This window comes from Ptychodera flava, chromosome 17, assembly GCF_041260155.1.
Source record: "Ptychodera flava strain L36383 chromosome 17, AS_Pfla_20210202, whole genome shotgun sequence".
Taxonomy (NCBI): domain Eukaryota; kingdom Metazoa; phylum Hemichordata; class Enteropneusta; family Ptychoderidae; genus Ptychodera; species Ptychodera flava.
Window position 1 is genome coordinate 24,286,476 of NC_091944.1, and position 26,549 is coordinate 24,313,024.

General features: G+C 37.0%; 1 protein-coding gene across 4 annotated transcripts; it reads right to left on the reverse strand.

Moving 5' to 3' along the window:
- Positions 1 to 26,549, reverse strand: LOC139115843 (short transient receptor potential channel 4-like). 4 transcript variants are annotated; one of them, XM_070678226.1, is made up of 15 exons: positions 26,394 to 26,549; positions 24,940 to 25,124; positions 20,234 to 20,343; positions 18,373 to 18,480; positions 17,517 to 17,696; positions 16,809 to 17,039; positions 15,900 to 16,087; positions 14,679 to 14,869; positions 12,961 to 13,100; positions 11,529 to 12,112; positions 10,721 to 10,916; positions 10,104 to 10,286; positions 8,909 to 8,947; positions 8,587 to 8,711; positions 1 to 2,224 (listed from the first exon to the last, which is right to left on the reverse strand). In XM_070678226.1, exons 2-15 carry the CDS (start codon positions 25,106 to 25,108, stop codon positions 1,567 to 1,569), a joined length of 3,102 nt encoding a protein of 1,033 aa, XP_070534327.1. In that variant the 5' UTR covers positions 25,109 to 25,124; positions 26,394 to 26,549; the 3' UTR covers positions 1 to 1,566. The 4 variants fall into 4 exon arrangements, with proteins under 4 accessions (XP_070534327.1, XP_070534329.1, XP_070534326.1 ...); XM_070678228.1 differs by having other exon boundaries at positions 26,429 to 26,543; XM_070678225.1 differs by having other exon boundaries at positions 24,940 to 25,116; positions 26,429 to 26,530.

The following is a 26,549-nucleotide window of genomic DNA, read 5'->3' on the forward strand; positions in this document are numbered from 1 at the left end:
TATATTCGGTAGATTTCGTGAAAAATATCATTCCCACACAATCAATTTTGTTTATTCTCTCAATGTTCTGGACAAAGAGCAATTTTATCATTAGAATGACATGGTCTCAAAGAATGTTAAGCATGTGTTGTCCATTTTTGAACGTTGGCAAACCATTGAACTGTTACAGAGAATAAAAGGCAATTAAACTTCTTAACAACTATTATCATAACCATTGTTAACACTACTATTATCATCATACAATTGAAATGTATGAGTGTACAAAAATGAACGAAGGTGCATAACAATACATACGTATACTTTTTCACCATTGTTATTTCAAATTAATCGTGCTAAATTGACGAATAACCGTATATTTTACCATGATAAAACAATTTGCAGCTCGCAATATCGTGAAAGATTGAGGTGGCTGTTGCATCGTCTAATTATAAGCATGCCCCATACCTTACTTGAATGAATTCACACTTTTTCAATGAGTTTTTCGACGTTGTTCTACTTGCCTCATATATAACTTCATGCTCCTCACAGTATTCAAAGACCGCATGTCATTATGAGACTCAAACTATGGCCCGGAACTACTTTCAGTTCAAAAACTTCGCTATTTAAATATGATCAATTACATGTTTTCCCTTGGAAATCCGATTTCAAAACTTGTTTTGCAATAAATACGATAAACCGCCCAGTAATTATTAAATTGGAAATATGTGGTGTTCAATACCAAAAGCGTCTAATTTATAAGGACTTTTGTGCACACCGGAAATCGAGTAACTGACAGGTATTGGCATAACAAAACAAAAAAAAAAGAATAGTATGAAAATTATTTAGAAGAGGAATGTTGTAAAATCTTAGAGCCATACAAAGGCAATCTGTATACCGAAGGTGGATGACAGTTTGCCGTCCCGTTGCGTTGTCAGGTAAATAATCACTTGATCTCTACCATGTAGTCCCTTTTGAATCTATAATATATAATCTTTGTGGTCGTCCATTCACTTTATACAAATAGCCAACTGCATCGACAAAACGAGCTGTCACAGCATATGTTGTTACGCCAGAAAAGTTACCGATCTTATCATACACATCAATTCTCTTCCCGAAGACTAAAACTTACGCCAACGTGCCAGCAAACCTGGTCATTTTTATATAAAAAGTACAACTGCGATTTGCATAATAACAATAAGTTATTTCAAGTGAATCGTTTGATTGATTTCCTTTTTTGCAGGATGGTAATATTCTGGAATATGTGCAAATGCAAATGTTGCTAATGAATGAATTTCGAAATCTTTTTCGCGAAATCTATCAAAATATCTATTGCCAATAAATAACTGCAGCAAACTCGAACTAAGAGATTGGAAAACGAAAAATCGGCAAATCTGTACAAAATTCAAACAGTGTGTATATTGCTGAAAGTGATTTAGCTACTAAGAATGAACTGCGATGCAATGCATGCAATCAGCGCTCAAAGTGATCATGGACGATCACAGTTTATACGGCATACTATCATCCGCTCTCTCCTACAGGTTACATGATTTTAATTTGACTGGTACTTTTTTAGTATATACTGAGCGTCTACACCGAGAAAACTGAATCACTTCCTGCCGACGACTCGTCGCCAGCCTCTCTTCCAGCCATCCCTCCAGTGCTTTCAATGAGTCCGACAATGTCCGATACTCGCACGCCACTTGGTTGTCGAGTAAACGTTGGCCTAAACTGAGACTGGGACGTCAGCCGTTCAATGGATTTGGCGAGTTCCCTGACACTATCCGCCACAGCATTCGAAGTCTTCTCTTGCTTTTCTAAGCGCGTCTGCATGAACGTCAGTTGATCTTCCATACTCATCAACTCCCCTCTTCTCTGGTCTGATTTGCTTTCTATCTGCCCGATCATGGCTTGCATCGCTCTTGTGCTCTCGTCTTTGCTTCTCTCAAGATCGGATCCAATTCCCTTAAAAGCGGCAGACAACATGTTACCCCTTGCTGCATCTAGCGTTTCGAGTTCGTTCTTCAAGCGCGATAAAACTTCTTCCAGATTCCTGAGCATTGCATTCCCTTCTTCCGTTGTATTCAAGATCTCAGTACGGCTTTCCTTCAGCACCTCATTATCTTGCAGTTTGTTTCTCTCGATATCCAACCTCGCTCCTGACACGCCGTCATATAGTGAGTCGGTCTTCTTATGAAAATCGGCCGTCACTTTTTGAAGGCTCCTTTTAATTCCGTACAGGTCATATCTCATATAAACAAACGAAAAATAAAACACTAAGTATATAAAGAAACACAAACAAACCAATAAATCGGTAAAACAGGTCTAATCCGAGTACTTTTTTAATATGCATACTTATTGAAAATTTCTTGTTTATAAACGGTCAATTAAGAAATATAGAAAAAATCTTCAACACATCGCAATATGTGAATAAATAAATAAAACATAAGTAATGTAAGTAATAGATAAATAAATTAATAAATAATAAATAAATGTCAACGCAATTTTATAAATAAATACATGAGTACATATATGTGTGCATGCATATGAGTATAGGCCTAATACATCATACTGTATTATAATTATATTATTTTGTTTGTGTGATATTATAATACTATATAGGGCTCAGCCCTTGTGTCGCGCCTGGGGTCAAGATTGGCAATGTTATTTTTATTGATTCATGATAAAATGTAATTAATTGTTACTTCATAAACGTATATATGACAACTATGCCCAGTTTCCCTCTGATGAAAGCAGTTCACGTACGTACAGCGTACACGTGCGGACGTCAAACCCTGAAGCAGTGCAGGTAGGCCTATAAATTTTCTGTAACGTGTAAAAATTTTGGACAAAAATTGGCAAGTTTTACATTGATAACAGCCTATTGCGTTAAACAAGGGACGTATCATGCAATCATTATCATTGCAATGGTAACCGCACTGCCCAACTTCCACTTGCAAGCTGAAAACTATAGCGTTCCGTCTAAAAACTGGCAATTTTTGAATTTAATTATTGACACTGGGGGCGCTTTTCTAAAATTCAATCCCAGCATTCTTTGCGTATGCCACCGTTCATATGCACGACAGTTTTCTCCCTTTATCTATATTAACGATATTCTGTATCAGCGACAAGGTGCATAATAACATTTACTGGCTAATAAAAGAGGTATATTTTATAAATGGCATGTTATATAATGATAATTTGTTTCGTATTTGTTTATTTACGAGTGCTCAAATTTTGGACAAAAATTGCCAAGTTTTACATTGATAACAGCCTATTGCGTTAAACAAGGGACGTATCATGCAATCATTATCATTGCAATGGTAACCGCACTGCCCAACTTCCACTTGCAAGCTGAAAACTATAGCGTTCCGTCTAAAAACTGGCAATTCTTGAATTTAATTATTGACACTGGGGGCGCTTTTCTAAAATTCAATCCCAGCATTCTTTGCGTATGCCACCGTTCATATGCACAGTTTTCTCCCTTTATCTATATTTACGATATTCTGTATCAGCGACAAGGTGCATAATAACATTTACTGGCTAATAAAAGAGGTGTATTTTATAAATGGCATGTTATATAATGATAATTCGTTTCGTATTTGTTTATTTACGAGTGCTCAAAAAAAACATGGCGGCGCCCACAAAAGAAGGGTACGCTTCCGGTTACTCGCAAAGTATATTATAAATAAGCGCATGCGTAGTCAGTGAGCCGCTGGCGCGACTAATATTTTCTTTGTATTATATTACATTATATTCTTTTATATTATATTATATTATATTATATTATATTATATTATATTATATTATATTATATTATATTATATTATATTATATTATATATTATATTATATTATATATCATATATTATATTATATTATATTATATTATATTATATTATATTATATTATATTATATTATATTATATCATATTATGTTATATTATATTATATTATTGTACATTAAATTATATATCATGTTATATTCTATTATATTATATTATAGATTGTTATATTATATTATGTTTTATTATGTTATATTATACTATATTATATTATATTTATATAAGCAATAACCCCCGCCGCAGAAGGGTATACTATATAATATAATATTATGAGGTTATCCCACGATATCAGCTCTTGGTTTGGACGTATTGCCACGAGTGAGGGTGCGAGCCGCATCACACGAGTCGAAGATGAGTGTGATGCGGCGCGCACCCTCACGAGTGGCAATACGTCCCATTCAAGCGCTGATATCGTGGGATAACCGATATATCATATGCCAATGACCGTATATTTATGTAAAAGGTAATTAAAAATAAATAAATTTTATTAGTTTTTGTCAGTCTTTCGAAGGGACTATGTTTTTATATTCTGCCGCTGGTCTGAGCGCATTGATACATGTTTGTTTACAACAGCTGATCACGTCGTCGATCGCATCGTGTCAAGTGTATACAGTCTAAACAGGATTATTTCAGCGCAATTTACCGCAGTTCAGAAAAGGAATGGAGCCAATTTACTTATTCTGGTCACCGTCCCGGTGTTCTGGTGGATAATTATTACACGGACAATATTGTAAGTTTGAATTCACTTTAATAACTCTTGCTGAAACATGGCTGACGTGAACAGGAACGACGAAGTACAACAGATTGTAAACATCAACTTTTAATTTTCTACAACAACCTGTCCTGTAACACTCTTTAGATCTGAAATAAACGAATGTTAAATTCATATGTACTTGTAATATGTTTCGTTTTATATTGGTAAATTTTGATTGAAGTGAAAAAGATGGATTTGATCGTTAAATGCAAGATGAACATCATAACATCAAAATCGGAAATAAACAACAATTGATGACGTATAACGTGCCGTATCAGACTGATGTTTTACCTTCCAAGTCACGACGCGTCAGAGGAGACACGGATACGGTCATGCGTATATGATAATATATTGTATCAATTATATTATATTATATTATATTATATTATATTATATTATATTATATTATATTATATTATATTATATGATATTATATTGTATTATATTTCAGCAATAAAGCACACCCAGCGATGGTATACCACGAGATTTTGACCAGTTCACGACATATATGCATGAGCGATAGCGAGTGCATATATGAAGTGGAATGGTCCTAATCGAATGGTATACCCTCGCTGGGTGTGATTTATTGCTTTAATATATTATATCATAACATTATTTTGAAATTGTGGCGTGGAACGTATAAAACGGATTTTTTCTCAATCAGATCGCTGTATTTGCGCCATCAATATACTGGTATGATATAATATATGATATATATTACATTATGTTACAGAAATAACGGACGACGCGCTGACCATTAACGTTTATTAATGGACATGGGCGAGAGAAAGCCAAAAATTAACGGTCGAGGCTTGCCGAGCCCGTTAATTTGGCATTCCTCTCGCCCGCGTCCATAAATAAACGTTAATGGTCAGCGCGAAGTCTGTTATTTCAATTATATTATCAACGAACCCTGAAATGAACGTCAAAATTAACTAAAATTTACCGTGCGAACGACAACGGGGCCCCAGAAGCTGTCAGTGAGTAGTGTGCGCGCTGCAAAAATTTGCAAATCCGAAGATTTTTTTGAAACAAGCGTCTAAACTTGGCCCACAAATGCTCCATTTTATTTTGTGGTTGATAATGATCTTTGTACAAATCACAATTTTCGTTTTAGCCGTAAAGTTACTATGTTTACGATATTATTCATATTCACGGGCATGAAAACAAACCATTACTGTGTATTTGTGGGCAGTCACGTGGTTCAGCTCGACCAATTAAAATGCAATAGACAGGGCATGGTAATACAGGCAGGGCGTGTTGTAATATAATTAAGCAATAATGCACCCCCTCCCGGCTCATAATGGACGAAAGCAAACTTTGCACGACATAATGTACGAGGCGAAGCCGAGTACATTATGGAGTGCAAAGTTTGCTTGAGTCCATTATGGGCCGGGATGGGGTGCATTATTGCTATTATTTTATAGTTTTGGCAATGCCAGTGAATTTGTAGTTGTAGAAAACGAATAAAAAAGGAAATTTAAACTGAGTTTGAAGCCAGTGAGCGTCGTCCAGCATGATCGGCCCTGACTCTGTACATATTACATGCACTCCACACTTGCACTGAACACGCGTTCAGCACAAAAAATGACCAGCACTTTCACGGTTCATTTTGAATTGAAAAACGATGTATTTCGAAGGAAATGAAACGTAGGGCCTAACTGCATCCCTACCGTCTACCTTTAAATATCATGCCATTCAAAAACCCGACACGGTGAAATGCCAGAGATGAAGAAAACGGAATGTCCATGCATCGACATCAGCATGATCAGCGAGCTGCATGCCATGGTATCAGCTGATCAATACGATCATTATTATATCGCTAGTAGTACAGCATTCATTGCAAACGATATCAACAGAGTTCAACATTGTTATTCAAATGTTTATATTTCAATAATAATTGTGTCTATAAATTTAATTTTCGATGGCTTTTGAGGAGAGCTATTTTATTACGGCGAACAACTGAACTTGACGTAAACGGGTGCTTGAAAGGTACAGTTGACAAACATACTGGAGGGTTTCGGTACCGTCGCGATATCGAGAACAAGGCAAGGTAAAATCACAGACATGGAGAAAAAAACGATGAATGAAAGTTGTCTCCGATTACAGTCAGTGCATCAGAATTAGGTGGCCGAGATGTTAGATCAACGGAGAGTCAACGGTCGTCATGATTGTTGGTAGTAGCTGACCTTGGACCGAGACTTTGAATGGCTCCGTAGTATATCCGTAGACACTTCCGGTCAAGGTTGATGACAGCAAGCTGCCGTTGTTGGCCCGTTTACGGCTGGTTCGAGTAGCCTTTCATGCTTGCATCGTTTACATGGCCACTGACATACATAATATGCCATGTGTCAAACCAGTATCGTCTAGGAGTTTGCAAACGTAAAGTTGAGTTCTGTTTCACCTATACGGCAACGAAGCGAACCATGTTGTAAACAAACGTGTAGTACAACCAGCGTATCGGACGGGGACTGCATGCTGAGCGCCAGCCAGACAGACGGCAATTGCGTGCGTGAAGACTCAAAAAATGTGATAAATTGTTCAGTAAAACATTATTATCAATATTGTGCACCATTATCAAGATTTGTGGTTTTGTGTATTACATGGTTTATCCGATACTTTCCCTCCTTTTAAATGCGCAGTCCTTTTTTGTTTTCCAAAACAAAACTTGCTCGCTGTGGGCCGCAATGCTGAATAATGGATACATTATCAGTAATAATGTATGGGTATGACGTCACAAAATTCACTGGTATGACAAAGCTATAATATAATTCGTATTATATGTATTGAATGTATTCGTAAGGGTCTTTGGCTTGACAATGCAACAGGAAGCAATGGATAATGATGTGCAGGTAAAGTTATGCAATTATCCGGGCAAGAGTGTTCTCAGCAGATGAATCAGAGAGATGCCCGAAGTCAGGCATATCATTCCAGTCTGCTGATAAAAATACAAGGTCTCATAACATTTTACATTGACAAGATTTGAGGGATACGTCAGTGCGCAATAGGGTAACGATTGGAAAAGATGTTTGGGATGGGGAGAAGACTCCTGCGAAATTTTCACCGAAATTCATGGCCACAACCAAACGACCAGGTGTCACCATTAACTTACACTCAACTAAAGTAACTGTCGGTCCTACATAGGACAGAGTCCTACACAGGATAGAGTTCCACCAGCTATCAACGGGAAAAAAGTGCAACAAAGGTGCAGAGCAAGCAGCTATCAGATTTACAATCGGACGTGTCCAAACATACCCTGGCCTTCCCATTACATAAATACACCAAGCAGGCTTGGAGAATATTTCTCTGTTAGCCTTATACGTCCTGTGTGGCAAGAAACCACAAGGATTTTGGAAGCTAAGAGTTGAGGGAGAGTCCCTGAGGGGAAATAGCTGAACTCTACACCGCACGTCCCACGTCGGGGACATGTGGAATCGTTTCCTGTTTGGGCAGGAAGTCAAAAATGTGACCACAGCAACATCAACCTGTGCCAGTCAAGTGAAGCTAACATTGTCGTCGAGCCAGAAAGTGGCTCTTGGAAGCCCTGGTGTTAACCTTAGATTTAAGGTAGAATGAGGGGAAAGATCTTGGACTATATTTTTTTTACAATTATTTTCTTATCTATCATTTGTGAGGGCTCATTAAATAAAGTTCTTGGCAGGAGAAAACTTTAACGTCTAATTTTTTCCGAGTTTCGAAAATATATTTTCATCAATAAAACTGATACAGGGATGGCAGACATTTTGTATTTAAAGTATCGTTAAATCTTGGATAACACGTTTCTTTTCTTGATTCTGAAAGAGATTAAGTTGAAAGATAACTTAAGAGAAATTTCAGCACTAGCTTAAATCTTTGACTTTCGAGTCGCATATTACCTTACAAGTACTGTACTTCTATAATGTTAGTTACCATTGTACATCCATATACGTCCGTACATCTAATAAGCTTTGCAACTGACCGACGAAGAAAGTGAACTGAGTAAAGAGAGGAATTATAGAAACTGTTGTCTCACCTGACTGCGGACAGATCTTGTTTGATAGCGACTAGATCCTCCTTGGCAGCGTTCCCGTCGCCGGAGTCACGTGCTTCACTAGCCTTCTCCGAGAAGTACCTCTGCACGAGCTGTTTGCATACTTCCTGAAATGTGCGTGACAAAATAAAAGATGACGAGTTTAGCATGTGAACCAGAAGAAGTGTCGTCCTGTAACTGAGAAAAGTTTCTAGCATTACTGAGGATTAGGCCTATATTATAATTATAATAAATAATCACTCCTGTTTTACTTGACAGAATTAATGGTATGCAGTTCTTCGAAAAAAATTGCATTTACTCTTACCTTATAGTTCCGGTTTGCAGCAGTTTCTTTGTGAGTTTTCTACAAATGGTTCAATATAAAAATAAATACTTAGAGGTTATTACCCAATATCGCCTGTTCCTGTGTCGTATCAGCATGAGTGTCATTTGTGCTGCGTCAGACACGAGACGAAGTCGAGTGTCTGACGCAGTGAGTCAGACACCAGACGAAGTCGAGTGTCTGACGCAGCACAAATGACACGAATGCTGATACGACACAAGGAACAGGCGATATTGGGTAATAACCGATTTATCATATACCCATGCCCATAATTTTAGGGAATTTTTACTAATAGAACGAAAAACCTTTAATTTTGAGGCTTTACTTTATTACGCCTTGCGCATAAATATCAGAATGTTTATGTGAACAGGCTTCATTCATAAAGTATACGACGAAGATGTCAACATCACGCGCGACATCGCTGCAAGTCGTCCATATCTCAATTAAACCAAAGAGAAAAGACACCGGGATACAAAAATCGTCATACAGAAGGAACATTTTAAGGTGCAATATATAGGCCTATACAACTGTAACCGATCAAAAACTGCTCAGTTTTAAATCTATCCTGATTTCGATCGTCGTACGGCACGGAGCTCGCGCGGAGAGGGGACGCCATTTTGTTAGTTTACCTTTAGAGTTGCCATGTCAACAGTCGTTGCGCGCGCGACATCGCTGTCACGCCACGCGCTCACTACCTGTTCGGTGGAGACCGTGCACAGTGCCGGCGCCGTTCGAACGGCAGAATGTTTGCTAGAACTTGACCAAAAAAATACCATGGGAAAACATTTCAAGACTCAACGTGATATTTCCGTATTTGCAACCAGAAATACTCGTGTTCCTCGAAGCCCTTCAAGTTTTTACGTCGGCGACATCGCTTCGCAGGCGGGGAGCGGCAGCCATTTTGTTGTTTACGTTGTTTACCAACAAACTGCTAATGCAGTTCGGGAAAACTCTAAAACTGATGACGTTCATCGTGCATATCTCGACGTTTACCGTGAAATATCACGGCTGATATTTTACGGTGAACGTCACTAGGATGTAGCAATATGGGCATGGGTATATGATAAAGGAAAAATATTAAATGATTATAATGATTATATAGGTTTTTTTTTAATATTCTGTGTGGTTCTAATAACTAACACTGTATCACCTTAACCTTTAATTGGTTTGTACTTACGATCCAGTTAACCTTTTTGTCGCATGTACGACAGCACAAGTTATTGATGAGGTACTGCGTTAACCTGACGATTGTCTTTGGGGTCGGTATCACGTTGAATGGTGGTGCAAGGGTTGTTCCATGTTTAAAATAATCCATCCACAGTTCACTCCGCGAAAACTTCCATTCCATATCAGCGTGTTCCTGGAAGAAAATCGTAAAAAGCCAATTAGCAGTCACGTTTTGCGTTGATGTTTCTGAAAGCTTCTCGTGTACGTGTACACATGTCAAACTAAATAAGCAAGAGTCTGTTCGTCTATCACTCTATCTATCTATCTATCTATCTATCTATCTATCTATCTTTCTATCTATCTATCTATCTATCTATCTATCTATCTATCTAGCTAGCTAGCTAGCTAGCTGGCTGTACCTACCCACTTACGTACCTACCCACATTCCTACCAACTACTTACCATACCTGCCGGCCTGCCACATACCTACTTACCTATATATCTATCTACCTACTCTCTTCCTGCCCGCCTGCCTACATTCCCGCCTGCTTGTCTGCCGCCCGCAGATTTTCATTAAGTTGCACTGTCAGCGACATTGCAGCAACACTAGAGGCGGCCTGCACTCACCGATATGTTGGTGTATGTGGTTCCCATGAGAGCGATAAGAAGGTTTAGGAGGATAACCACAGCTATGACGTTGTATCCTCCGAACAGAAATCTTCCGACGAATTCCGATGATGAGTGCTCAGCGGTGACGTCAAGTATGTCAAGATCGACCATACCGTACAGTGACCAAAACAACAATTCGAGAGAAGAGCCGATGCTGTAGAAATGAATGAATGTCCGATAAATCTTTGTAGCATTGGAAACACACCATTTGTTTACCGTCTACAATTAGGGTTAAACCACAGGGAACGTAGGAATCTGGTTATATTTATTGTTCTATGATGTTATATGCTGATAAACTTTAAGAACACGAATGTAAGCTTATGTGGTTTCCATAACATTGGGATCGTTGCAAAAATAAAGGAAAGGAAAAACATGGCTTGTGTACCGGGCACGTTTTAGTACAGTGCCACACTCCTTCGTGTATATAGGAAGTGTGCATTGAACGTTTCACATGCTATTTACTGCCCGTTCACGTTCATTTATTACGATGTTCTTTTGCAAAGGTACCAATATGATTCATACAAGGTTAACAGCAATGACACATTTAGTAGTCTAGTAGTTTTTCTGCAATGAACAACGCAAGCAGGAGTAGCAACCATATTTCCAAGTTCCTTGTGCCGATGCAAATGAGGGAGGTTACTTGTGCCGTAGCATGAAATTTCAAAGTTCGGAACACTTTCAAATGAGCAAAGAGTAACTTCCTATGGTTAGATAATTGTTATGCATTTCTGTCAACTGTTAACATATGAATGTATATATCACTTACTCGGAAAATGGCTGGTTTCCGCAGCTGTAACTTGAACCACCTTCTCTCATACAATACAGTTTGTCAGATGCAGAATAGAGCCAATAGATATGTGTTAAGCCCAGAGCAAAAGCTATCCAGATCACTATAAACACAAACATGAATTGAATGATATCACTGATCATCTTACTGAAACTGATTTGGAGGGGACCGACATAGTCGTTGATCACCATTATGCGAAGGAATTTGATAATGCTCACTACATTTGCCACAGCAAAAACGCACTCAGCGATGAGTGTGAGGTCGGTTGAACTCCATTCTTCCAGCGGGATGGAGAAGGAGTAATCGTTGAACCTATGGTGTTGTGCTGTCGGTTGAATCTCCGAGGGTGCTGCTGTGCCGCCGATGGTGCTGGCAGTCGATGACACTGACGGCAGGACTGTTGTCACAAAGCTGGACATGTTGGTCGCAACAGATGCCGCTACGTTGTTGAGAGCATCAGTCGTTGGTAAGCCGGTGTGTGCGTTCTCACCGTCATGAAGGTCGACGGGTTCGATTGTTGTAAGGCTGGATCTTTGCCTCAGGTCATCTTCTTCCTTTTTAACCTACATGAGCCAACAAAGATTTCGTTTTAAACGATCCTGTTTTTTTCCACGGCTGTTTGTAAACCGATCAACAACATAAACAACAGAATATGAAGTCATGAAATAGAAATGAAATGAAATATTGTATGATTTTTTTTATATGCTTTACTCAGCTGCGTACGGCATAAAACGACTTTTTTATGATATAGTAGAAAAACATCTCTGCAACGAGTGTACCACTCGGTTTGACCAGTTCACTGCAGACACGCACTCGCTATCAGCTGTGCATACATGTCGTCAACTGGTCAAAATATCGGATTCTACCCTTTGCCGAAGTATTTTAATTCTTAAATAACCGATTGGCTTCACATTTTGCCACCGCTTAATAAATATAGAAATATGTATGTAAATAGGCTTCATTCATAAATGATACGAACTTTCCGCAAAAGCCAGCATCAGACTAACTATTCTTCTCTGTTCCATTGAATATCATAAGAAAAGATGCTGGAACCCAAAAGCTCACACGAAAGGAATTTTTTATTATATGGTTTATTGAACTGTTGTGCCGCAAAAGTCTCATTTAGGTAGACGGCCCTTGGGGTTGTGACCTGGCCGGCCTCACACAGTCGGGGGAAATCCGAGAAACTCCGAACAAAGAACACGATCTGCCTGACGCGAACAGTAATAATGCATCCTGGGATTGCATACTGATCAATGTGTAAGTTGATATTGAGAATATTCTTGGAAAATATAAATTCAAGGCCACGTGTTATGTACGTAGGGAAGAGTTGCATAAGTTAGAAACCAAAATCGTATATTTTATTCAAGGTCGTTCCAATCGATATCATGTTAAATTAAGCACGCCTTACCGTGAAATGGGCAGCAGTTAAGAGACACGCCCATACAACATACAGGACTAACTGGATGATGTTGTACAAATTCCAAGCGTTGCTGATATATTCACGGAAAGTGGCTGACCATATCGTCTTTACTTCCGCCCAGGCCATTCCTTTAATCAAACAGTTCAGATTGGTGAACAAGATGAAATGGCAAGACAAAATGGACTTTTGTATATATTGTATGAATTTCTATAGCTCACACAATCATAAATATTTCAAACAAAAAATCCCATACAAAAGTCTCGTTTCGTGTATCCAAATGCAAATGAAGTAATGTGACGTATACTGACAACTCTCGAAAATGGTTTGTGCTCAAACGGAATCAGCGAATTGGAAATGTTTAGAGTGTACAGTGTTACCTGGCGTAAATAATCCAGAAAGTCATTCTTTTATTTCACTCAGTTTCTTTGTTACATTTTCCTAAAAAAATGTAAAATAATTTTGCACTTTAGAAATTTTTCTGCACCCGTCTATACCCGTCTATACTGCACCCGTCTATACTGTGAATTGCACTTTTGTTACTTTACGAAAAAATAAGTTCGTTTGAAGGATCAGTGCAAAAGAAAATTTTTCGTTGATAACAATTATTGTCGGATTTGCATACCTAAAACAATACTCAACATTATGCATTGTACAAAATGATTCATTGTGTAGTGCTTAAAAAGTACAATGTTCTGAATCAAATGTTGTTCTAGCTGTTTGCATTATTATGTAAAACACTATTGTGCCGGTTATATACCTTAGTCTTCAATACGGACTGTGGGAAATTTATGAAAGCAAATAAAGGGCAAAGTTGCTCTTGTTTTACCTTTTTTGTGACATCACGACAACGTTAATTACTTGTGCAAGTCACACAGTGTACAAAGTGACGACGGTACATAACGGCTGCAGTGTCAAGCATTAAACCTTTGCTGAATGTAAAAGAATGGGTTCATTTGTGACCTCTAGACAAAATCGGTTTTCCTTTTCAGACTTTCTTATGACAGATCAATATTGCTACAATGTAGGGCTAAGCTGCTATCTTTATCTATATGAAATGCACCACCAATCATTGCAAAAACTTGCATGAGTACCATAGTTTATGTTACAATGTACATGTATGTTGAGCTATGCATAGTAACACTTGTGTACGGAACTTCTTTTTTTAGTAAAGACGGTCACTTGTTTCACTGAATATTTTAATTTTGTTTGGCTGCAATCAAAGTTGAGTTTATGCAAATTTTACAAGTATTTCGGTATGCTCAAAGAAGTCTAACAAGATAAGTATCAAAGTTCTGTGATTTTCATCAAAATACTTACGAAGTCAGGATTTCAAATCCAAAGCTTTAGAAAGCCATTGCCTGTAACTCTTTATGATATTTTTCAATTTTTTTCGTTTACAACTGCTCAAAGCGTTTTCCCTACACATATATACTATTGAGATTGTCAAATATCGTCTATACGATGACAAACACACTTGTTTACATTATTTACATTGTTTTGATCTAGTCCGTAGAAAAATTGTCTTGTGAACAGCACACTGCAGTCTACACACATGCAGGTTGAGTTGACATTGAAGCTGAAAAGTGTATGCTTAGGGGGAGTAGAAACTGCAGTTGACATGCAAAACAAAACGGTGAAGACAATCATCAAAAGTTAAGCAACTAAAATAATTTCATCGTTCAATGGTTTCCACGACGTCGACTTACCTACGAGCCACATAAATAGGACGATCTCCAAAGGTTCAGGCAAGGGTCCTCGCTGCTGATTTCGAATGCGTCTTTCATCCAGCTTTTCTAGGTTACTACTTGCTGATATATCCTCCAAGTCTCTAGTTAACATAACCAATATGACCACAAAATAAAAGTACGATGCCGTGTGCGTGAGGAATTTGACGTACCTACGGGGCAAGAGAATCGTTCGTTAAATGAAAAATCTATCTGCAATGAGTTTGGAGGAATTTGGAAGAAATGATAATATGTGAAACAACACTGCAATGATGAGGCAAAAAAGTGGCAGTAAATGTTCTTTGGAGAAGAAAAATCCAGAGTGATGATAGACTTTTGGTCCACACTTTCTTATTCTCCCTTGAGGTAGTAAGCACCTCGAAAGTGAAAGACTTGAACTTTTGCTCAAACTTTCCTGTATGAGACTTTCAACCTTTCTCCCACCTAATCAAAAACAAAACCACGGGTAACCGTGCAAACTGTTTGCGCTTGAGAAACAAATAATCAAAAGTATTCCAGAAATGTTGTATTAAAAATAACACCTAAGAAAAAACAAAATTGTCGATTTTCGGAAAAGTAGGATGATGAAAGGTTTTCTTTCTCCAAGAGCTTTAAAATGAGGCCTCATAAGTGGTAAATCAGAAGAGAATTTTAAAAGTTTGAGAGTCCGAATATCTACTGTATCCCCAGGTGCATTCATCCTTTATGCACGTTTCATTGAATCACAGTCAATCTATGAGGAACAATGCGAATACCTGGAAATGCATTTTAACAGAGACACAGCAAAGCCTTACAGGAGAGTTTTATAAAGACAAATAAGGACAGTTAGGGTTCAATAATTTGATCTATACAATTTCTGAGAGGTTTGCACATTGATAGGCTGTTTGAATTTATCACACCGGTACCATTAGCTAGAGAGATTGATCTTACCCTGTCGATTGAACATAGAATGATATCAATAAAACAAGATTCGTTTAAAATGTGATGAGATTCAACATTGTCAAAGGGCAGAAAGTATAAAGGGAATACAATATTTTAATAGACGTTGAAAAGCACGGACCATCTGGCGGCATTCAAGCAAATATCAAGGTCAATTGCACATGATGAATGCTACAAACACAGACAAGGAAATATGGCCATGTGTTTATAAGATATAAGTTCGTTTTCAGTAAGATAATGTATGTATGCACGACGAGAACTCACGGTATTCTCATGAAACGACCGAATTTCCCGTACGGGTAGACGATATAGAGCAGACTTAGGAATGGCATGACCAGCATTATCAATGTCGATAGCAGGAAATTGCGGATGGAACTTTTGTCACGCCAATCCATCAGACCCTTGTACCAGCGTTCAATCAGTTCCTGCTGACAGTAGGGATGCGTCACGAACTGTGAAAGTCAACAGATGACACCATGTCGTAAACATCTTAAATTTAGAAAGAAATACCTACCTTTTAAAGAATGAAGAGGTACTAGGCAAAAAGGGCATATAAGAAAAAAGGTATTTGATTTAAGTATTTTCAAGGCAAATACATAGAGGTTTCGCGGTCTAAGCACCTAGTGGCAACAAAGGCGCTTGTCTCAGTAATTCCTGGAGTTTAACAAAAATATTTTACATATATTAGGCGTAATATATTCTTTAAGCATTGGAGAAAGCCATTGTATCTTTTGTAATATTTTTTCTCTGGTGTGTATTTTTTTTCAAATTGTAAACTTTTGAGCAAAAAGCATATATCCCAGGGACTGAGAAAACTTTTCAGATGCTTCCTTTGTATTTTCGTTATATGGACATTTCAGTCTGAAATAAAGAATAAATAAATAAATAAATAAATAAATAATTCGTCGTTAACCTAGCCTCGTTGGAACCCACGATTTACTATGTACTTGAACAAGTGTATATGGCCAAAATCAACTGCTTTTACGCAAAGAAGCAACAAGCAGGGCACATATTCCGTTGCCAGAAGAAAGTTATGGTACAGCCATGTACAGCCATCCGTATCATTGTATGAGAATTTAACTTTCTGTTGGAAAGAAGAGAAAATGATAGGACATTGAGAACTGGCGCTGGTATCAAAGTATTTTACAAAGTTAACAATGAAACCCCACCAACCTTTTTCTGGACTCCTTTAACTGCATCGTACACTTTGGAAGGCAGCCCCGCCGACTGCCGACCGTTCCCAATGTTATGGGACCTGTGGTTCAGCACTGTACTAAGTTCGTTGGCATCCCGAGTTTGTCCCAGCAGATCGGCAGCAAACTGTTCGCATCGTTCGGCCAGTTCAGTGTAGTCCTGACGAAACTCGTACTCCGAGGAGCTCAGCTCCCGCAATTGTATAGACAACTGCAAAGTAAGTTAAAACAAGAATAATTAAGAAAACACGGTTTTTGAGGAACTGAACACCAGCGGCAGTTTTACAGGCAACTTTGTTTGTAGAACCAGTTATAATACAAGGGTTAGCCGAAACTATTTTACAAACATTAATTTAAGAAATTTAAAAATTCAACTGAACAAGTACTACATTGTCTCTTTTATGTATTTTTTCCGAAATCACTAGCTTAAAATTGAGAAATGGTATTTAAAAGTCAATGAAAAAAGCCAGGATTCAAAGCTTTCAAAGACACGAAAGAACAAATCAAATAATATGACAATAATTCTTTCGAATGACTGACTCAGAAACATATGCTTGTTGGAGGTAAAATATCGTTCTGGGAGTGCTGGAGCATGTAGCATATATGTAACATCATTTAAAGGGCATTGATGAAAATCTGAGGAGAAAACAAAAAAAAGCGTTAGAGTGGAGAAGTTCACTACAGTCACCTCAAAGGCTCTGCCGAATGGATCTGGGCGTTTCTTTGTCTCGAGTTCAATGTACGATAGGTATGCCTCGCTGGCGAGAGCCTTGTAGATATTCAGAGTTCCCACTGACCGCTGCACCGTGTGCTTCTCGCTTTGGATGGTCGACAGATCGATAGGAGTCGCTCCCTTTGAAATTAGAAGCTGTAATGGAATCAGAGGAGAGTATATTTACATTGTTTTTATAATAATTTTCTTTTTATGTCTGATGTATATATATATATATATATATATATATATATATATATATATATATATATATATATATATATATATATATATATATATATAAAGTTTTTATTCAGAAAAATCTTAAAGAAAAAAGAAAGAGCTGTGGGATGTGTACTGTTAAACAGCTGCAATCAGCATTTTTTGTTGCAGTCGAACATTTTTGGAGTTGACCATGGTTAAACATTCTCTCCTGTAATTCCTCGATGGATATCGAATTCCCCTTCAAACTCGTTCATTTGTCCTTAAAACTTATATACGATTGTACTTCAATGTCAAGGTGTACAATGTAGCCCACAAACATAATCATATTTAGTTCCAGCTTTCACTAGTTAGTCATTTTTGATGGTAGCCTTGAAGCCTCTGATTATTGGCTAGTCTGCTGACATAAAGTACTATGGATAATAAATTATACATATCTTGTGATCGTTTTGCCATTTCTATACTGTTAGTTTAGGAGTAGAAAGAAAGTGCAAGTTTCTGACCTGACTATTAGTCTATAATTATCACAGTTGGCGGCTCTCAGAATATCAGGTTATCTAATGCAATTCCCTTGGTTCACATGTTTACACCTATACGTATCTTACCATACCTCTATTGTGTCGTAGTCATTTTGGTGTGCTGCCTCAATTATTGGCGTCGTGTCTGGATGATAATCTTCCGTGTCATGTATTGGATGAGAATTGATCAACTCTTTCGCCTTTAGAGGAAACAAACAAAGATATGACAATTGTTACTCAGGTTCATGCAGCAAGCTAGCTTCAGATAATATGCCTTTTATATTTGTATTGTTAAATGCGACTTTACATACAAACGTACATGTACATGCACAATCATACATATTATCATAGAGAAAGATAGATAGAGTGGCAACGGGTACTGTTTAAGGCGTGAAGCGGTTACGTAACCCATCCATGTTCGCCTCGCCTCAGGTTGCTCTCGCCTCTCTTTTCCGAAGAGTGCCGACCGTGAATCCTTCGGTAATTTTCGGATTTTCGCCAATTGTTAAGCGAAAGTATGTTCGGCAAAGTTTGTGTTGTTTGTTGTCGTACGCGTGTGGTGCTGAGCAGAATTGACGTGCTGGCGAAAACGGGAGTGTTTTGAGCTTCAGGAAAATGAGTTTTACCGTTTTAAAAATTCCTCTCATATTTTTATGAATATATAATGAGTGTGTTTGAACCAAATTTGAAAGTCTTTTATCGATACTGTCTGGTTTTACTCAATGGTTTACGGTCAGTCATACCGTCTTTTACACGTGCGTCAAGGAAGGACATGTTTATGAAACTGCTGGCGTGTTATGTTTTGATTGGTGTGAAGCAGTGTTTCTGGCCTGAGAGCTCACAAAGTAACTATGGTTGCTACGCGACTGGCAGTACGATGCCATCTCGTCGTATTTTTCGCATAATCTCGCGTAATTATCAACCAAAAACAAAGCCTCCAAAAAGTTTAACACCTTTGAAGCTCATTTTAATATGAAAAGCCAATAGTCTACCGAGACGACCATGGAACAAAAGGCATGCAAGTGTTGCCACTCTGTCGATGTTTCAAAGTGATATTATATTAGTATACAGATAAACACGGGGTAGATAGATAGAAGATAGATAGATAGATAGATAGATAGATAGATAGATAGATAGATAGATAGATAGATAGATAGATAGATAGATAGATAGATAGATAGAAGATAGATAGATAGATAGATAGATAGATAGATAGATAGATAGATAGATAGATAGATAGATAGATAGATAGATAGATAGATAGATAGATAGATAGATAGATGGATGGATGATAGATAGATAGATAGATAGATAGATAGATAGATAGATAGATAGATAGATAGATAGATAGATAGATAGATAGATAGATAGATAGATAGATAGATAGATAGATAGATAGATAGATAGATAGATAGATAAAAAGATAGATAGAAGATAGATAGATAGATAGATAGATAGATAGATAGATAGATAGATAGACAGATAGATAGATAGATAGATAGATAGATAGATAGATAGATAGATGATAGATAGATAGATAGATAGATAGATAGATAGATAGATAGATAGATAGATAGATAGATAGATAGATAGATAGATAGATAGATAGATAGATGATAGATAGATAGATAGATAGATAGATAGATAGATAGATAGATAGATAGATAGATGGATGGGTAGATAAATGGGTAGATAGATAGATATTAAATGGTAGATAGATAGATAGATAGATAGATAGATAGATAGATAGATAGATAGATAGATAGATAGATAGATAGATAGATAGATAGATAGATAGATAGATACTCAGAGGATTTCTTGAGTTTCATTCATTTGGTATTAGGTATACTGAGATTAAACGTGAAACCGAAGGAATGTAAGTAATTTTTATTCGAATGCACATTACAAGAGAGTGAAAGGTAAAGAAATGCCTACCTTTAAACGGTAACTTACCTTGGAGTGTTCTACTAACACTTGCACCGCTCTGAAGAATTTGTTGTCAATGGCTAACAGGAGAGAATCTCCGATCTCAATTGGGTGTTGTAGAAGCATGTTGATGACATCTGAAAGTGATACATATTGTGCTATACAGTAAAAAAAGAGCAGCCACAGAAAACGTGATCAGTGATGCGTGTCTTTATAGGCTTATTTTGAGGAGTGTGTCGTGGAATAACACATCATAGGCAATGATGTTTTTATGTATTTTAGCTCACGTGTGTAAACACGTGGGCTAATGTCATAGCGATGTCTGTCTGTCTGTCCGTGTTTGTGTGTGTGTGTGTGTGTGTGTGTGTGTGTGTGTGTCTGTCTGTCTGTCTGTTTACACGATAACTCAAAAACGCCTGAACGGATTCAAGTCAGATTTGGTACACAGGTACCATATGCTACTTGCAAGAACTGATTAGATTTTGGTTAGTGTGGCTTGCATATTAATGAAGTTATGCAATATCGTTTTTTCCCGTACAATGGTTTCCCTATGGAGACGGTAATGACAGTGTAGACATATATCAAGAAATACTGCACAAAATTTCATGAAACTTTTCACAGATGACAATTTCAGAACATTATGATGATACTGTGAGTGTCATGTCAATTACCTTCTCATTTGCATATTTAATGAACTTTTGTTATTAGTGAGATAACGCTGAAATTCCTGCACCAAACTTGATGATACTTGCAACAAATATTGATCTGATATATATCTAATTATACTAAGAAGCATTGGGCTGTGTCGAGTTAATAAATAGGTCATTTGCATATTTTATGAAGATTTGTAATTAGTCATATAACTCCGACATAACTTCACCAGATGTGATGAGATCTGCTACAGATACTGATCCGACTGATATCTAACTGTGGTGCAAAGCATTTAGTTGTGTGAAATTAATTAAGGGTTCATTTGCATATTTAATGAACTTTGTAATTAGGTATATAACTGTGAAATTACGGCACCCAAGTCTTTGAAATTGGGTACAGATATTGTTTTGATAATTATCTAATTGTACTGAGAAGCATTTGGCAGTGTCAAGTTAACAAATAGGTCATTTGCACATTTTATGAAGTTTTGTAATTAGTGATATAACTCCAAAATAACTGCACCAAATGTGATGAAATCAGCTGCAGATACTGATCCGACAGACTATCTAATTGTGGTGTGTAGAGCATTTACTTGTGTGAAGTTAATTAAGGGTTTATTTGCATATTTAATGAACTTTGTAATTAGTGATATTACTCCAAAATTACAGCGTTAAATTTGATGAAACTTGCTACAGATGTTGATATGATAAATATCCAATTGTACTGAGAAGCATTGAACAGTGTCAAGTTAAGAATTAGCTCATTTGCATATTTCAGGAAGTTTTATAATTAGTCATATAACTCCGAAACAACTGCATCAAATGTGATGAAACTGCTGCATATACTGATCTGACAGATATCTATCTGTGTTGTAAAGCATTTAGTAGTGTAAAGTTAATTAAAATTAAGGGTTCATTTGCATATTTAATAAACTTTGTAATTAGGTATATAACTCTGAAATTACGGCACCAAATTTTGTGAAACGTGCTACAGATATTGATTTGATAAATATTTAATTGTGCTATGAATCATTGAAAAGTGTCAAGTTAATTTAGGGATTATTTGCATATTTAATGAACTTTGCAATTAGTGACATTACTCTAAAATTACAGCATTAAATTAAATAAAACGTGCTACAAATGTTGATCTGATGGATATCTAATTGTCCCATGAAGCATTGAGCAGTGTCAAGTTAATGAACAGCTCATTTGCATATTCAATAAAGTTTTGTAAATACTGATTAAAATCTGAGAGTACTCTGCGATGTTGAAAAAAACCTGCTTCATATAGTGATAACATATATCTTATTGTTTCTGAGAAGCGTACTACTATTAATGAACCTGTTGTGAAACACGTGAGCATATTCAGTTCATATCTGGTTCATTATTATTTTTCTGTTTGTGAAATACGGTTTCCTGCACTACCATCTCAAGGATAGGCTAATTATCAATTCTCAACATGATAAGCTTGCATGTCTGTAATGTCCATGTTATTGACAAAAACTAAGCTCCTTGTTGTTAGAAAAGCCTTGCCAAGGAAAATGTAGAGTGTATTTCGATGTTCAAAGAGTGACGTGACGTGTTTTGGTCAATATTATCTTTTTGAACCAGTTTTTTTCCGGCATGGGAAAGTCATCTTTTGTTAATGAGTAAAAAAGTTAATATAATTTATATTGCAGTTGGACGTAACTTGAGTTACGACTCTTTTTGCACTTGAAAGTAGGTGCAGTAGGAACATAACTCAACAGTCACGTCTGTTTTGACATGTTAAATCATAAAAATATAAAACATCCGACAATTATGATGCTTCAGGAATATTGCAGCAAGAAAAGAAAATCAACCTTTTCGTGAAAGACGTTACTCATGATGAGTTTTTGCTTTAAATACTAATGCAAGATGGACGTAACTCAATATTTTTTCCAATGTACATATAATGATCAGATCATTATGACATTCATTTATGATATATTATATATCTATGACATTACTCTTTACTTATAAAACCATTAACTAGAGACAAAATTGAAATTTAGAGTAAGAGGCCTCGAAACTTTTTATTCCCCTCTAACTTTAATAGACTGTTGAAAAAAACTGAGTTACATGTCTCTTTCCATGACGTAATCGGTTTGTTTTATTAGAAGGATGTATTCTCTTAATTAGAAGAAATGGAAGAAACAGCAGTCACGCACGTTTCCGAACACGAATTGACTCCCCATTGGTCACTCTACACGGTAGCTGCAACTGACCGTGACCCGTGAATTTAGACGTGCACAATATTAACTAACACCTGCAATGTATATCATTCCATATAATATAAAAAAGACGGCTTGTGTATGAGTATAAAATTGAAATAGAGTCGGCCTTGAGACAATGTGCTTCTGTTGAATAAGCAGTTTTCATTCAAATTTGGCTTTACATTGGATGTGTTACATAATAACTTGTAAGCGATATCTATACTTCAGTGTGTTAACGTGAATACAGGAATTTTTATAGTTTTGCTTTTGTCTTTCACTGAACACGTATACAGTGACGGACATATTTCTCTTTGAAGTTTTGAAGTGCAACACTGTCTGATTCAGTGACCCATTACCGTGCTACGGTAATAAAAATCTTTCGAGCAGCACTTGCCTATGACACAAGCTGTTTGAAACAGTATTGAAGTAAAAGGGGTGTGAGTGTGCATTTATGTCAAAGCACTATAGGCCAGCCGTTCTTTTTCAATGTCGACAGAGGCCCAATTGCATAGTATGACATTCAAACATGATCCCCGGCAAACAGAAGGTAAACAAGCTAAACAAGGCCCAGTGAACACCAAAATCATCATCCAAGCTGTGGTCTGCTATAAATTCTTCTCGTAGATCACTAACGCAAAGGGAAAGGGATAAATAGAGACGAAATACAACCTTTTCGTACTCCAACAGGACAATCGGAAAATATCTTAATGCGGCGGGGGTTCTAACACATATCATCATTTCATTTTTTGGTACATCGAATGAAGTAAGCGATACATGTTTCCTATTACGCCAGCATTACCTGACCGAGTTTGAAAAACTGCTGATATGTTCACCCTATCGAACGCCTTTCCAAAATCCACGCATGCACATGTACATAACCCTCTTAGTTTTTAAGTACTTTTAAATAAGTATGAAAATGTAAATTATGAAAATGTTGTCTTCAGTACAATATCGAGTTCTGACACTTGCTAATTTCTCTCTCGTATTATTGCATGTTGCATCCCATTTTCACAATAGATTATATGACATTCCCATCAATTTTTCCAGTTACAGAGAGCAAGAAATTCCACGATAATTTTCAACAAAATCACGTGACCTGTGTTTTTAAAAATAGGAAAAATAATACCTTCCCTCCGGCCTAAAGGATTTTTTTCTGTTCTGGAGATAAAATTTAAAAGTTACAAAATTAACTACAGAATGAAGCATAACATTATATGTACTTGAAGAATTCTTTGGAAGGCCGTCTGTGCCAGACGACTTCCTGGTTTTCAAGTTTTTGATAGTTGTCCTCAGTTCCTCAACAGAAAAAGATGATTCAGAATATCACTGTATTGCTCCAGTAGAACCGATGCATAGTTTTCCTGGTCAATTTTTTTAACAGAGCTAGAAAAATTACTCCCTTGATGCAAGTGAATTGTCGTACAACTCATATCAGATTGACGGAACAAAAACTCGAAGTAATCATATAGATCTGAAGGACTGATTGTCAAGGGTATTGTTACCCTCGAAGAAAGGGAATAAAGGGATATTCATTTGAGTATTGTTTTTTACATAAAGAAAGAAAGAATGATTGTAGGACGCTGCAAACATTGTAATCCGTCGCAAATGTAATGAGGAAAAAATTGGCTATAGTTCTACCTGCTGTGGTCTTGTTCCTATCCCTGACAAAGATATCAATTGCATACTAACTTCAGAGGAGATAAAAAAATTATGTTGAGTGTCTGTATAATTTGTGAGGAATGACGTCTTCGAGCCATAGCATCGATTGGAAATCTCACTGACACCCGATCCTTCGTCCTGAAACCGTCCACCGCATGAGATATACCGGTTCTTTTTGCTGTCCACTTACCTATAGATCCATTTTCTATGGCCAATGCAAGAGCGCTTCTTCCTTTGCTATCTCTCACATTGACATCAAATTCAGACTCCTCTTTTAGAGTTGTTTCCAGCACGTGAAGATCTCCCTTCTCGGCCGATGCCAAGTACATCTGTTCGAGGGCTGCCTTCGATTCTGCCATCCCTCCTCCTGAGTGTCTTGTTGGTAAACATGGAGTTAATTTCAGGGTTTGATTCCATGAATTAGGAGATCACGAGGATTTGCATGCATCCGACGATTAGTCTGCCAAATAAGACCTTCCGTTTCAAACGAATATCTACGAAATACTTTTACTAGGCCCTGTGAAGCTTATAGGACAAAAACTAAAACAAATTCTAAAGTCCTAAAAGCGATCCAAGCGGTTGATATTTTTCTCAAGTCAGATGTTCTGTCTCTTGGCCATGAAATCTCGATATATAAGAGATGTTGAAATTCATAGGCAAAATAGATATGGACATCAACCAATTTTCAAAACGCATTAGTTAATAAGAATATCATGGGAACACGAAAAAGCATGGCGTTTGCCGAAAGTGGTATCTTGAAGATGCCCACAGACTCACTCTTAAAGGACAAAATCGGCCGTATTTTCATGAATTTTGTTTGATACGAGATAATATTTATATTGTTTGACATATTGAAAGATACTGAATGAATGTGTGACCATGCAGTATTTGACCCCGGTTTTAGACACGATCAATATAACCATGGCGAAAATGAATTGATAGTCATGACCATTAATTCATTTTCGCGATAGTTTCGTTTATCGTGTGTAGAAGCGGGGTCGAATATATGCATGGTCACCCATTCATTCAGTATCTTTCAACATGTCAAACAATATAAATAGTATCTTGTATAAAAAATCATGAAAAATGGCCGACTTTGTCCCTTTAACTATTCAAATGCAACATTTTCCCTACGAAGCGATATGCCAGACAAATATTTTCAATATGAAAGAAATACAAGCGCACAAACGATTTAAATGGTGATATGTTATATAAGTATGCAGTGATAAGCCAATATATGAAAAAAAGTTACTTGATTTCTTTTGACGTTTGACAATCTGTCGAAAAAACCTTCACCAGTGTTCTTCAAAGTGCGGCATTACCCTTCATTGTACTACTTAACCTGTTCACCCCCAATTACCTGTAAACAGGTCCAACATCACCATTCATAACAATGGATTTAGGACAAACCATGGTGGTGAAAGGGTTAAACTCATTTGAAATAGAAGTCGAAGATTCGGACAAGTATAGAGAAACAAAACGAATTATTTCTTATGAGTTGTTTGAGAATTTTCATAATGCGGTGTTATATGTTATATAGCAAACAAAGCTACCCAGCAAGGCGTTATTTCTAGTGGCACACAGTCCTAGTGTGTTACTCAACATTTCCAGGTAAACCTTTTAAAAACACCGATGTACACGTACCTTGATAAGAATGAAAGGAACCTTGAAAAACTTACCACGGAAACACATTAATGGACAACCAGGACTGATTTCCAACGTCTCTAGTGTCTATAGGAATATTAACGCCACTAACTACCCCTTGGAATGTTGGGATTTTTACATGACACGAAAATGTGC

Excerpts from the sequence above, each read along its gene's own strand:
- LOC139115843 (XM_070678225.1), bottom strand. Across the intron at positions 13,101-14,678 it reads CCTATTTATGTGGCTCGTAG|GAATGGCCTGGGCGGAAGTA; the intron begins GTAAGTCGACGT and ends GTTTGATTAAAG. Across the intron at positions 2,225-8,586 it reads CAAGATCTGTCCGCAGTCAG|ATATGACCTGTACGGAATTA; the intron begins GTGAGACAACAG and ends TGTTTATATGAG.